The sequence below is a fragment of the Pituophis catenifer genome, unplaced genomic scaffold (assembly GCF_029215685.1).
Source record: "Pituophis catenifer annectens isolate HBS135680 unplaced genomic scaffold, rPitCat1.0.hap2 SCAF_6, whole genome shotgun sequence".
Taxonomy (NCBI): domain Eukaryota; kingdom Metazoa; phylum Chordata; class Lepidosauria; order Squamata; family Colubridae; genus Pituophis; species Pituophis catenifer.
In genome coordinates this window covers 55418342-55432721 of record NW_027256886.1, presented here as the reverse complement: position 1 = coordinate 55432721, position 14380 = coordinate 55418342, and the positions used below count along the sequence as shown (strand labels likewise).

The 14380-nt window shown below is 36.3% G+C and overlaps 1 protein-coding gene across 5 annotated transcripts in view; it reads left to right on the top strand.

Moving 5' to 3' along the window:
* Positions 1-14380, top strand: part of FGFR2 (fibroblast growth factor receptor 2) — a 121794-nt gene that overhangs the window by 24595 nt on the left and 82819 nt on the right. For 3 of the 5 annotated variants that reach the window (XM_070945734.1, XM_070945732.1, XM_070945735.1), the window contains 2 exons: positions 7188-7454; positions 10250-10324. In XM_070945734.1, coding sequence (XP_070801835.1) covers positions 7188-7454; positions 10250-10324 — 342 coding nt within the window. The remainder of the gene's footprint in view (positions 1-7187; positions 7455-10249; positions 10325-14380) is intronic. The other 2 variants (XM_070945736.1, XM_070945737.1) reach the window with 1 other exon arrangement.

The window sequence follows — 14380 nt, the reverse complement described above, 5'->3', positions numbered from 1 at the left end:
CAATAGGCCTGTCAAAATGTAACTGGGGAGCCACATGAAAAGACATAGCTACGTCTAGTCTGTCTAATGGTTCAGGACAAAGAACAATTGTATAATAATAGTTGCAGCCTTCTTCTTCAAAACTGAGATGACCAGTTTGACAAGGGTTATATCTCATTTTTAATAAAACATTTCTAGCCCATAGATCTTGACCTCCGCTAGAATGGGGATGCCATTATAATTATCTGTTCATGCTATCTCCAATTGAGTAATTTCTGAGTTGGCAACTTACATTGTAATCCAGACATTGCTTTGGTGATATAAAAATCTGTTTCTGTTAGCACTATAGATAAACCCAGCACCTTGTTGAAAGCCAACACAGTGTAGTAGTTCACACTGTAGACTAAATTCAGTGGGATGCAATGTCAAGTTCACTCTTACCTATGGAAATTTAGTAGGGAAGGGGTCCCCAACCTCCAATTCATGGACTGGTACCGGGCCACAGCTTGCCAGATACCAGGCCATGCAAACAAGTGAAGCTCCATCCGCAGGATGCAGGGAGCATATGAAACAACACCTCTTCTGATCCGTGGAAAAACCTCTCTCCACAGAACTGGTCCCCAGACTGCAAAAGGTTGGGGGCTGCTGTAGAAGGGGATTCTGGGCAATTTATTCTGTCCACTTGCTCAACCACCTTCATAGCAGTGTTGAAATCCATTTTTTTTTTTACTTTTGGTACTGTGGGCGTGGCTTGGTGGGCATGGTGTGGCTTGGTGGGCATGGCAGGGGAAGGATACTGCAAAATCTCCATTCCCACCATACTCAAGGGGAAGGATACTGCAAAATCCCCATTCCCTCCCCACTCTGACGCCAGCCAGAGGTGGTATTTGCCGGTTCTCCAAACTACTCAAAATTTCTGCTACAGGTTCTCCAAACTGCTCAAAATTCCCACTACTGGTTCTCCAGAACTTGTCAGAACCTGCTGGATTTCATCCCTGCTTCATAGGCTTATAGTTACAGAATATTATGGAAGGAAGGGTTGCTCAGCATATTCTTTTTAGCTTTTGGGAAACACGTACATCAATCAAACAAGCAAGTAGCAGGTGGCAGCAACTGGAAATCTTGTCCAAGTTCAGAAGCTAAGAAAGGCAAGCCTGATTAGCAGTCGAAAAGAAATTTGATTTCATATTCTTTGTGTTGAGTAGCTATGTGAGTGAAATAAACCAACAATTAAATTCTCAGGAAGTCCCAAGACTATACTGTATAGTATCCTGAACTGCACTCTTTAAGCATTTCCTTCTCTCAGCTATGTGACTTGCGTTCTGAACACAAAGTTCAACCATAAGATAGAAATCTCTGTTCAGGGTAGTTCAGCATGCATGCAACTTTTTCATACTGTGACTAAGAAAATTGTATAGATATATTTAGGTAGTCACCATAAATTGAACTTGAGTTAGGGACATCATCACACTACCTCTAGTGTGGAAATGTTCCCTCTGGCAACAAACTCCATGAATTAACGACATGCTGGATAATTAAATCCTTCCTTTTCTTTGTCTGGAATCTCCTGCCAAGAGATTTCATTGGATAATCATGCATTCTGGCATTGGGACGAAAATTTGTCCACATCGTACAGAGTTTCATCTACTTCAGACATTTTTTCCTTGCCAATATATATGGGGCCCTGCGCCTGGGCCTATTTTATTTGTACTCTTGCCCAGATTAGATAGCAAAGCACACAGGCAACCTGTGCAATCCCATAAAAATGTAGGTTGATATGTTTTGAGTGTAGCCTTTCATTCCCTCTGATATATGTTGAACTATGGAGAGAAATCCATAAGGCAGAAATCTCTATTCAAAGTAGTACAGCATGTTTGGTGGATGACATGTCTCCCAAATTTTGTTTCTGGTTCAGAAGACCATGATTTTTAAAGGCATATTTTACCTTGAAGCAGTATTGTTTGCTTCTTGGTTCACATTTATATATTTTTATTTTTACTATAAATGAATACAGAAATCTTGAACAACTGGAATAAATATATCAAAAGTATTCTTTTTATTAACAAAAAAGCTGGCTCCCCCCACCCCTTATATTTGTATTTCTAGATTTAGATGGTTTCCTATCAGATGCTGGGACTTTAGCTCTCTGTTTTAGCTATAACCGAACCAGAACTAGAGTTAATGAAGTAGCCTTTGTTTTCAAACTCTTAGCCCTTCTGTATGATGTTCTTGAATTTATTACATTTTCTTGTTTGTCTTTTATCTTTAACATGCCATAAAATATATATGTTTCATATTTTATTGATGAGTTTAAAACTTTATATTTCTTTACTTTACTTTCATAAAAAACTGGTTAAAAGTCTTCTGGCCACAAACTTTATGATAGATTTACAGAATGTCATCAACAGAGCTGGAAAAGTTAATCATATAGAAAGTTTCACATATGTGTAATGAGTTTTGAAGTGTTATATTATATATTCTTGTTATATGTTATTGAAATAATTAATAATATACAAGATAAGATTGAAAGCAAGCATATTATATTGCTCTGTGTGTTGGTAGCCAAATTAGAAGAAAAAAGTATTCAGATTATTTATTTTTAATAGCCATCCTGACAGTAAAGCCACAGCAGCCAGACTTCCGATGGACCAAGAATTTTGCTGTCGTGTCTACATCTTTCAAATGTAGTTGTAAGGATGTATTTCTTGCCAGTTTTTTTTTTTTTAAAGAAGCAGCTACTGCGTTTTTGCTGCAAACCCATGTTTGTCTTCCAAGTTCAGTTGTACTCATGCCCAGGATGGTGTAGAGAATTACAGCTTGAAACTGGATGTTGAACAAAATATGGACCAAAATTGTTTATCTTATTGAAAAGCTAGAAAAGAAAAAAAGAGCTTGTTGTTTGCATATCTTACAAAATCCTATCCTGAAGAACTTTCTTGTACTGCTGTTTTATTTCAAAAACTTCCACAAAATCTATCGGGCCTTTTGTTTACATATGTATTGTTGCCATCCGTCCACAGAATATAACAAAACAACTGCACATGCAAACTGACAAAGGCTAAGATAGTGAAGGTTAAGTAAGTAAGTAACAGATTTTTCCCCCTGCATATAAGAACTGCTTTCTTGTTTAATGGATGCATACCTTTTTAATTTTATGCAAAGCGGGCTGCAGATTGGCTGAGCAGTCTTCACTGATGCTGGAAGAACAAGACTTATTCTTGAATAATGTTTTGACTTTGGCATGGTGTGTCTCAGCTTGAATTGAAAAGCATGAGAAATAACTTTGTAAGGTGAACTAATGATGAATTCACTTCCATGACAATGCTGGACATCCCCAAAATGGCACTGATGAGAGAAAGATTTATCTTACCCATCGAGGGAAATTTTAACAGTAGGTTGGAAAGGCAATCTATACTTTTAGGGGAAAAAGAAAAAAGAAACATATCAAGTCCAAAGTGACTGATCTTCTTAATAAACGTAGATCATGAGAAGAATCTCTGAAAATCATGCGTGTCACTTGAATTGAAATGGTCCCTGCCAAGTCTGGCTGGAAGGCCATATGGTTGTTGCTGAATAATGTACGCCTGGAAAGAGCAGGCAGACAGGCACTATAAAGCTGAGTTCATAGCTTTTGTGCTAAATTTCATGTAAGTATTAAAAAGTATGTACTAGTTTAGCCCAAAGCATCACAGAGGGAGATGGGTTAAATCTGGAGATCAATATGGTTTCCACGTTGCCTGGATCTCATCAGTATTTAAATCTGGAGAATTTTCCTGAAAAAAAAGGGGCAGGATAATGCTGCACTATCTCACCTGCGCTCTTTTTGGTTTGGGCACACAGTCAAAAGCGGTGCAGAGAGAAGTTTTATAGACAAGGCTTATAAAAAGTGACAGGCTTTAGCCGCTTCTAGGTTGGAATCTGGCAAAACAAAGAGTTATGTCACGACTGTTCTTAATATTTTATGTTTCTCATGCTAAAACAATTATTCTTACTATTTCTAATGTTTAAGTGTAAGGGTTGAGGCTTGTATAGCCAATATGACCTCATCATTCAGGCACTGGAAGAAGGAATCAGAAAGCTTTGAAGAAATTAATTTAAAACAAATTTTAAAAATGAAAATAATACTAAGAAACAACTTTGAAATTCAAAACAAAGGAATGGGTGAGAAAATATTCCAGTGAAGATTGGGAGGCAATGAAATGCGCTATAAGTTTTTTTTTTTTTTTTTTTTGCAAATACGGCTGTGCCTTTATGTCATTCTAAGACCTTTTCTTTGTTTTTTTTGAAAATCATTAGCATTTCCCCCCATTTATAATAAAATTGACTGTAGCTTTTAAAAGCATTCAGTGGCACACAATTCATTTTGGAAAACACATCCCTGGTCAACAAATTCAAAGCCCCACCCAGTTTTTGGATATAATGGGAGCAGGGCTTTGATCTCCTTGCTGTGGCTGTAAATTTTGTCATTCATTGACCATAACTGTCAAAATACTCCTATTTCATGCATCATCTCTATCTTTCTTGCTACCATTTTGATACACAAATCTCTTTAAAGTACATCTGCCTGGTTTGCTAACAAGTTTCTGATTGAAAATCTTTCATTAATATGACATCTTAGGCTGATATTTAAGTATTTCAGAGTTGTGGTTTAAATAAAACTTAGATCGAGTTAATTTACAAAGTTCTCTGAGCTGTTGATTAAATCTAAAGCCAATAAATCTAGTGTCCCAAAGGTTATATAAAGAATTATTTGTGTTCTGAATGAGTGGAAGGGGAGGCGAGTGGATAAATTTGCATTGTGACATTGCGGTATATTTTCCCTATATATTGTGGTATATACTCTCAATGTATTCTCAGACAATGTCACAATGCAAGTATGAAAGGACAAAGCTTGGTTTGTGATGTTGCAATGAGTATTTGTCATTTTGGTATCAATGCTATTTAAAATGAATGCCTTGCGTAAAGAATAGTATTAACTGTTTCAGAAAGTAAGCGAATCATACTTATTTTTAAATATCAGAAAACCTAAACCAATTATGGATTCTGACCATTTTTTAAAAAACCCCTTTTAAACATTTTATCAATATAAACTTTATAGTAGAAAGCAAACCATTTGCCATTTGGGATGTATGTTTCTTTCCTTCCTTCCTTCCTTCCTTCCTTCCTTCCTTCCTTCCTTCCTTCCTTCCTTCCTTCCTTCCTTCCCTGTTTCCCTGCTCCCTCCTTCTCATTCCCATCTCCCTCCCTCCCTCCCTCCCTCCCTCCCTCCCTCCCTTCTTCCTTCCTTCCTTCCTTCCTTCCTGTTTCCCTGCTCCCTCCTTCTCATTCCCATCTCCTTCCTTCCTTCCTTCCTTCCTTCCTTCCTTCCTTCCTTCCTTCCTTCCTTCCTTCCTTCCTTCCTTCCTTCCTTCCTTCCTTGCCATGTAACCTATTAATGCAAAATGTCACAATAGATTAATGGGATCTATAATTGCCACATTAGTTAATGCAGTGTATTAGCATTCATTGAGGACTTTTTAGTCAAAAGAATTTTGAGCTGTTGAATATTGAGACTCATTTTTTAAAACCATACGTTGGAACTGTTGCTCTTTGTATAGTAAGATTATTTAGATTAAGATCCGAAGTATTTAGTAATATCAGCCACCCATCTCATAACCTGAAAGTAAAAGAATCTCATTGCTTTAGTGAGGCAAAGCTAAAAGAAAGAATTTTTGCCATAAAAAAATAATCATTGTTTTTCACAGTGCTAATTTACAGAGATTGTGGGTCAGGATTAGCCAGTAGTTTTATGGGCTTGGACATTTATTATGTTCTTCCACATCATCTTTACACCTGCAGACAGTTTACTCTGTGTTATGTTTTATTAGTGATTGGTGGAAAGCGATGACTGGTGCTCTGCCATTCAGATCAGTTATACCATGAAGGAGAATAAAGACGAGTGAATTGGTTCTGCCTATCTCAGTGAACAGCAGTAGTCCTAATCGCAAGTTAGGGAGGCATCCAGTGATTTAGAGAACTGATTTCATGCACCTCGAACAGAGAAGGCTCCCCATTGTGACCGTTTGTCTTCAATTCATGATGAAGTTAGTGAGCCAACAGACTTATTCCTGCTTTCTCACATTGTGTTTTTAGCCAATCGAATACGCTGCTATGTAGGCTGGCTGTGAGCATTAGATAATGGCACAAAATAAATAAATAGAATTAAATAAACCATTAGGCAACATTTATTTATTAACCATCATTTGGCTGCTGCCTATTCTCAAAATTCTCATTAAAGCACCAATGTTCCTGAAACAAGCTAAATCATGCATACAGAAGATATGCAATAATATGGCTCAGAGCTGTGACCCCAGACATCTGGTAGAAGCCACCTTGCCATTGTGTGCATGTGTCATGGTGTCATTATGTAAACGATCCAGATAATGTTATTTGTGCACTTTGCAGAATTTGCATCATTTTTTGTGAGGATGTCACAATATGCATGGCATTGCTGGACAGAATCCCACCTGACCCTCCTATCTCCCCTGCAGATGCACACATGCCTGTGAGATTCTATAGATGAAATCCATAGGTCATGCAGACTAGAATGTTTAAGAGTTAGAGGCAACTTATGATCATGGCTGTAGGGTTGTATATTACCAAGAAGAACTTGTAAGAGATTTTTCATATTGCCGTTTCAAGCTACAAATCTTGTAATCAATTAGGTACAGTAAAGAGATCTCTGGAAATAAATCTCATAGTCAATTAGACATAGAACCAAGAAAGCTGCTGGTTCTCCTTGATGTGGAATGTACCTATGTTCAGCATTTTACAGTACCTTTAACTGAGTGGCAGAATCTTAAATTTTCAATGTTCTGTTACTAGGATGCTCGTGTGAGGAAGAGGCTTCCTCTTCTCATCACAGCCTGCCCTTTAATTGTCCTGAGAAGTATATCCACTTCTCTTTTGAATCTAATTTTATCCCAGAGCTCTTAGGATGGCATGTTGCTCTTCTTATCAGCTATCAATGATAAAGCACATTTTATCAGCGTTTTTAGTTTGGCTCAATATTATTAAAATGGTAGCTGGCAGAAATGATAATGATGATTGTTTTAAAATCTGCACATTACTTTGCTGGATCAAGTTCCTTCACTGACAACTGTTGGACATTTTGTTTCCCACTTCTGTTACTTCCCTTCCCTTCTGTGCCCACCTATATTTCACTTTAGCAGAGCCACCCACCAAATATCAAATCTCTCAGCCTGACGTACGTTCTGTAGTTCCGGGAGAAACGTTGACGTTGCGCTGTCAAGTGAAAGAGGCCACCACCATCATTTGGACTAAAGATGGAAAACGTTTGGTGCCCAATAATCGAACAGTCATTACTGGGGAAACTCTGTGGATTAAAGATACGACACCCAGAGATTCTGGCCTTTATGCTTGCACTGTTAGGATTGCAGACAGTGAAACTTTCTACTTCATTATAAATGTCACAGGTAAGCTTGTTCAGAGACATTTTCCAATGTATGAGAACAGCTAGTCTAAATTAATTAGGTATGGGGATATAGCTTTACTCTTTACTAGGGTAAAAGAAAATATGCCATGTAACATTCGAGTTACTCTTTCATTACCCATCTCATCTAGCTTTTTTGATATTTCCTTGATGGCATTTTTGGTATACCTTCCATGTGAAAATGAAATAGATTTTAACACGAGAGGGCATTTTCAACCCCAAATATTCAACTCATGCAAATGATTTTTTTTTTTTGTACCCAGCCAAAAAATTGTCCTCTTTTTTGTCAACATTATAATTTTTTTATCTACTGGATTTTATTTTTTTGGGGTGATTGTGGTTTTATGCAATTTTTTAATTTCTCAAACCAACCTGGCTTAGCAACAGTTTTGTTGAAAACTGGCAGCATGATGTATTTAAGGAATTAAAATTAAAAAGACATTTCTTCAGTATTGGAGTAAACTGAGGAATGTTTCTGAGTTGTTACCAACACATAAATGAAATTACTGATTACTCTGGGAAATACAGATAGTCCTCAACTTATGATTTACCAGGATGATTAGGGGACAGGAGACTAAAACATCTAAAGAATGGTTCCAGGAACTGGGCATGGCTAGTCTAGTGAAGAGAAGGACGAGGGGAGACATGATAGCAGTCTTCCAATATTTGAGGGGCTGCCACAGAAAGGAAGGGATCAAGCTATTTTTCAAAGTACCTGTAGGCCTGGAGAGATTTAACCTGGATATAAGGAGAACAGCTTACCTTTGGAAGTTGTGGGAGCTTCATCACTTAAGATTGGACTGCCATTTGTCAGAAATGGTGTGGTGAGGGTCTCCTGCTTGGATGGGGAGGTTGGATTAGATGACATACAAGGTCCCTTCCAACTCTGTTAATCTGTAAATTGATGACAGTTATTTATTGACCATTTGAAGTTCCAAGCGATACTCCCCTCCAAAGCTACTTATAATCAGGTTTCAAAGTTCCAAAGTTGCTTTCCTGGTCATGTGACTGCATTTTTCTTGGCAACTGGCCTGAATTTATGACTGTTTGCAGCATCCCACCATGACCATGATTTATGATGGCTTTTGCCAGAAACAGGCATGTGCTTCTGGTTTCTAGCAGAAACTGGCTCATAGTGAAAATGGGTTTGCTTAATGACTGCTGTGTTCAATTAATGACTGCCACATTTTCTTAACGGTTGCCATGAAAAAGATCATAAAATTGGATTCAATCACATGGTGGCCGACTTTACAGATGTCATGACTTACAATTGTAATTGCTAGGTTCTATTATGGCCGTAACTGAAGGACTACCTGCATAAGCAGCTTTGTATGTACCCTGTTTCCCCTAAAATAAGACATCCCCTGATAATAAGCCCAATCGGGCTTTTGAGCGCATGCCCTGAAAATAAACCCTCCCCAAAAATATTTAAATGCATGTGCAGCCAGTCTCCGCCATTTCATCTGGTTTCTTCCATGCGCCCCAAAATAATAAGACCTCCCTGAAAATAAGGCCAAGCACTTATTTTGGGGTTCAAAAAAATATAAGATAGGGTCTTATTTTTGGGGAAACACGGTATGTGTTCATTACTTAGCAGTTTGCCTATATATATATTAAAACTATGAAATCCTTTAAAAGAGGTCCTTAAAAATGTATGTTAGTGTGTACACAACCTCACTTTTTCAGAGCAACCATGACTCATTCCAGAGGCCTACTATTTCTGCGGTCTCCTCATGTGTGTGCACATCCATCTCTTTCTCTTTGCATGCAGAAATATTCAGGAGTGTATTTTGAAGCCTAAAAAAAAAAAAAATGACACAGCTGCCTTAATGATTCACAGGGAAGGGAAGCAGTTTATATGCATTCCTGTGAGTCACTTTTTTTCAAAAAGGGTTTCTATAGATCTGGAATATAAACCGGAAACTAAAAATAGTGATTAATAGAGCCACCGAATATGTATGCATCTATCTATGCAGAATTATATTCAGTCAGGCTCACCCCAGAGATGGTCCTAAGATCACATCAGGAAAAAGAAGGTTGTTTAAATCATTTAATGTTCCACTAACAAATAGAGTGGGTGTATGTGTATTATAGTAATAACACAAACTATTTGAATGCATGCTTTTGCATTTTCAGTAATAATAAAGCTATTTTACATTATTTTATATTCAAAACATTGTAGAGATATTATCTATTCCTTTAGGCAAATGTATGTATTTCTTAAGTCACAAATGCATTTTATTTTGCTTCTTATCCAAAAAGAATAAACAAGATAATATTTTATTTAAGATTTTTATTCATGATCTATGTATATGCATGGGGAGGACAGTAGTGCATACTCATGGATGTTCTGAAGCACAAACCTAGTTTCACTGACTTACAACCTGTATTGATATGGTTAGTTTACAGCCAGCCAGATGTTTAGTCTGGATTTGACATTTTGATCTACTTATTGAATCCTTCCAAGGATGATGATAATGATAATGATGACAATGATAAGTAAGACTTGCTTTAGGTGCTTTTCACTAGCTCAAGGTTGATTCACCCTTCCATCACATTGTTTTAGCCAACACATTAATGGAGGCAATGTGCTGACTCTGTAAACCGCTTAGGGAGCTGTAAAGCACTGGGAAGCAGTATATAAATCTAAGTGTTATTGCTATTTTCAGAATCATCTCTCACATATGTATTCTTAATATCCAGACTGCAGAAAAATGCATGTTTGCTTACAATATCTAGCAGATAAATGATTTTTAAAATAATTTTTTGAAACTTCAGATGTTCTTTCATCTGGAGATGATGAAGATGACAATGATGCCTCTGAGGATTTTGTGAATGACAACAACCCAGTCAGTAAGTAGATTCAATAATTAAAGCTGTTTGGAAGATATGTGTTGAAATACATTATTCTTGCTATCTTTTTCATTCTTGCGGTCTTGGAGCTCTTCATCCAAAGCTCCCAGCTTGAATTTTGTGAAGATGAGGTTTTGTTTTACAGTAGTTTACTCCTTGACTGTAAAGTGCATGAGCTTTAATTAGCTATAGTTTATCCCTCTTATTTTAAAAATATTTCTAGTATTTGTGGCAGGGATATAAGTTAGCATATTTTGCCCTGTTCATTTATTTGAATATGTACCAATTTATTTCTGATAATGTGGCAGTAATTTATAATAAAAACAAACACCTTTAAAGGAGACTATAATGATCAAGAAGCTATATTTCCTAATGACTGTATGGCCTGATTCCAAAAACTTTAAGAAGAAAGTTGACAGTTCAGACAGAGAGTGATTACCATATCTGTCAACACAGAACAGTATCAAAACAATTTGAAACTAAACATTGCTATCAGATTGTATTTTTAATATATCAGAAGGGGAACTATATAATAATCATAAACATATTGGCTATATTTAATTGTAATTAAAAGTAAATTTAAAATGAATGAATCCAATCTAATTTTAATTTAACTTCAGCAACTACTTTTTGGAGAATGGCCATGCAATCTCAGTCCAAGATTAAATGTGGTCTTTTTCCTGGGGAGGGAAATCACATAGCATTATCCTACATAATATATAACATTTGTTCTGTTACATTAACCTGGGACAGTTCGGAGGGTATACATACATACATGGATAAAGTATATTTAAAACATGGTGGCGCAGTGGTTAGAATGCAGAATTGCAGGCTAACTCTGCCCACACACCAGGAGTTTGAATAGGTGGGTTGATGCCAACCTGCATATGATTTTTATAACTTTCATATTTTGTCAGAATGCTTTTTACTAAGAAATATAAAGGCAGGAGCATGTCTTGGCTATTCAGTGCAGTTACTAAGTACAACTGCTGTTCCATCTTGAATTTGAATTTGAATGTCAACATAGATACTGGATTTTATGGTGTATATGCTTTGACCAGCATTTTATGTAAGATGCAATACCAGGATTTTTAGTAATTTGATCACAGCTAGTAGGGATTAGGTTAAGGGTAATTGTGACAGATGATGATGTTATTATTTTTATTTTATTTTTATTTTATTAAATTTCTTTATATATTTATATATTATAGTTTATATATTATATTTCTTTATATAGTTATAATGCAATGGTACTAATTATTGCAATAGTGAACATTTACAATGCATATCAAACACTTCATGTTTTACCTTGAAAACTCATGATGTAGCTTGTAGCTAGAAGAAATCAGTTTTAGTGATGCTCATTTTACCAAAGGTTATTTATTGCTACCCAAGTCACCTAGCTACCTACGCTAGACAAATACATTTATTGCTGTTATGAAAGAAGTCTAGAAACCGTGATGCCAATATGTTTGACGGCTAACTAGAACTTGAGAGACAAGAGAACATCATACTTGTTGCTGGTAAAATTTAGATTGCTAACATTGTACAGTATCTCATAGCAATTAATAAATCATGACCATTCCAAGGCCAAAGAGAACCTAGCAGCCATATGAGTCCCTGCACTTAATGCTAATTATCTTTAGGAACAATTTCCCCTTTATCCAGATTTTGGACTTTTTCCCAACAATGTTATTTGTTTAAACTGCTTTGTGGAACATGCTAGTTTCAGGGCCAAAACATGTATTCATTATGGATAGGTATTTAGTAAGATTGTTGCTGAATGAGTGAAGTTGTTTGTTTTTTTGTGTATGTTACAGACTTAACTGATTTATTTTGGTTGTCTAAATTCCTTTGCAGCAATATTGCAGTTTAGTTTGGAAGATCTATTTTAAGGTTTCCTTCTTTTATACGCCTTTTAAAATAATGAAGTATTTTCTTAAGGTTGTGGTTTTAAGGATGGAACAGCACGATCAAATGCTGACTGATTTTTCTAACTAATTAGTTCTAAAGTCTCCGCCCTGAAACAAAAGCAATCACACACAATGTTTAGAGTGCTTAATTTTTTTTTTTTAGATGTTTTCTTTGATTGGTCAGCTTGTTAAAGAGTTTGTAGCTGAACGCTTCCCCAGCTGTGTTTTTATTTTGCTTTGTGAAGTAGAAGGGAAGATTCCCGAATGTGTGTTAGTGGATTCAAAAACAGCTGTAACTGAGAGCTGGAAAGGTTTAGTTGTTATGTTCTTCTATGCTAATAAAGGAAATGCAGGAGAGGGGGCAGATTGAAAGAAGAATGGTTATGTTTCTGAGCCCCTCTCGTCTTAAGAAATTCCATGTCAACTGATTTATTTCAGGAAGCACCCATTGTAAAATAATTAAATGGCCCTGCTGTTAAACACATTTTAGTTTTTAATTTTTTTCAATAGCTAAATGAGTTAATAGAACTAACTATAGTCATGACATTAATACACAGCTAATCAGGTTTGTCTTATCTGGAGGAAAAGACTAAGGATATAATAATAACAGCCCAGGAAAGATAATGAAAATTAGTAGTAATTATGATTGAGCTAAATTACTATTTGCACAACAATGTGAAATCACAGCTGCCAGTTTAGCTTTAGCTGGTGTTGGCTGCCATTCATATTGAGTTCTTCTCAAGAACCTTGTAATGTATTGGCTTAGTATATGGGTAGATCCAAGCAGTAAAGTGTTTTATAACTGGCAGATGGAAATTTTGTCAGTGCGCAGATTCTTTGCACCTCCCTCCCACATATATTTAAGGTATTCCTTTCAAAATTCTAATTCTGAAGCTGTTTGCCTTTGCGGTCCACCATCGATATCTTGACATTTAATAATATAACTTTGTCAAAAGTTATAATACCACTTTGCTTTTCCGTAGATAGGTTTGTTGTTACAATAAATGTTAGTGTATATTACTATGTAAAAGTAAAACGTAGGGGTTGTAATGTTGTTATTTTATTCTACCACATCATGGGTGTCAAATTCACGCTGTCACGTTTTCGTCATGTGACATATCGTGGCATTTCCCCCCTTTACAGAGCTGGGGTAGGCGTGGCCTGCATGTGGCACATCCAACCCATGGGCCGCCAGTTTGACACCTCTGTACTACAAAGAAAAGAGTCAGAAGTCAATGCTTTTTTCTCTTTTTTCCCTTTTCCCCTACACTTTCTCTCCTACTCTTTTTCTTTCCCTATATTCTAAGAGACGGGGGGAGGGAGGGAGAGGGAGGGAGGGAGGGAGGGAGCACTTTATCAACTCTTTCAAATAATATTGCTAGTTTCTCCTAGTAATATTGTGCATGACATTGAAAATAAGTAAACACAAGGAAAAATTGCTATGTGGGTGGATAAATACTCTCGGCTAAGACCTTCCAACTCCATGGCATGTTCACATTCCCTGTATTAATTAAACTCGGATATACATTCTCCCCAAAAAATGTAATAAAGGGAAATTTTTATCAGGCATGAATGTAGCCTTTGGGTACATCCTAGTATTTATCTCAGTTAATTGAATTTATTTTGTAAAAACAGGAACACTAAATGAAGCTCATTAAGGTTCATTCCTGAAATTATGTTTTGATGGAAATCTAGAAAGAAAACAAGTTCTTTCTTTCCTCTCCCTTTCTTTCATCCTACCTAGATTGCTCAAATTCTTAGTGATACTCTCAGAATGGTTTTTGAAGTATCAAATAACGTTCCACCTTTAGTTACTTAGAAAGCTGGGATAAAACTAAAAAAAAAACAAACACCCTAACATATTGCAATTTAGAGCTATATATAAAGATTCAGAATCAGAAATAGCAATATAAATATACAAAGATCAAAACAAGATATTGAAAATGGGGGAACCAAACTGACATAAAAGAAGCTGCTAAGAGAGCATACTTTAATTTGGGACTACCATGGGGTAAACATTACTTAGTAATTAATTACTACAATAATTATTTTTCCTAGAATTAAGTTGTGGTGTTTTAAGAAGCATTATAATAGGATGTGTTTGTTTCCAACCCACAAATTGTGGCTCAGAATTAGTTCTGAC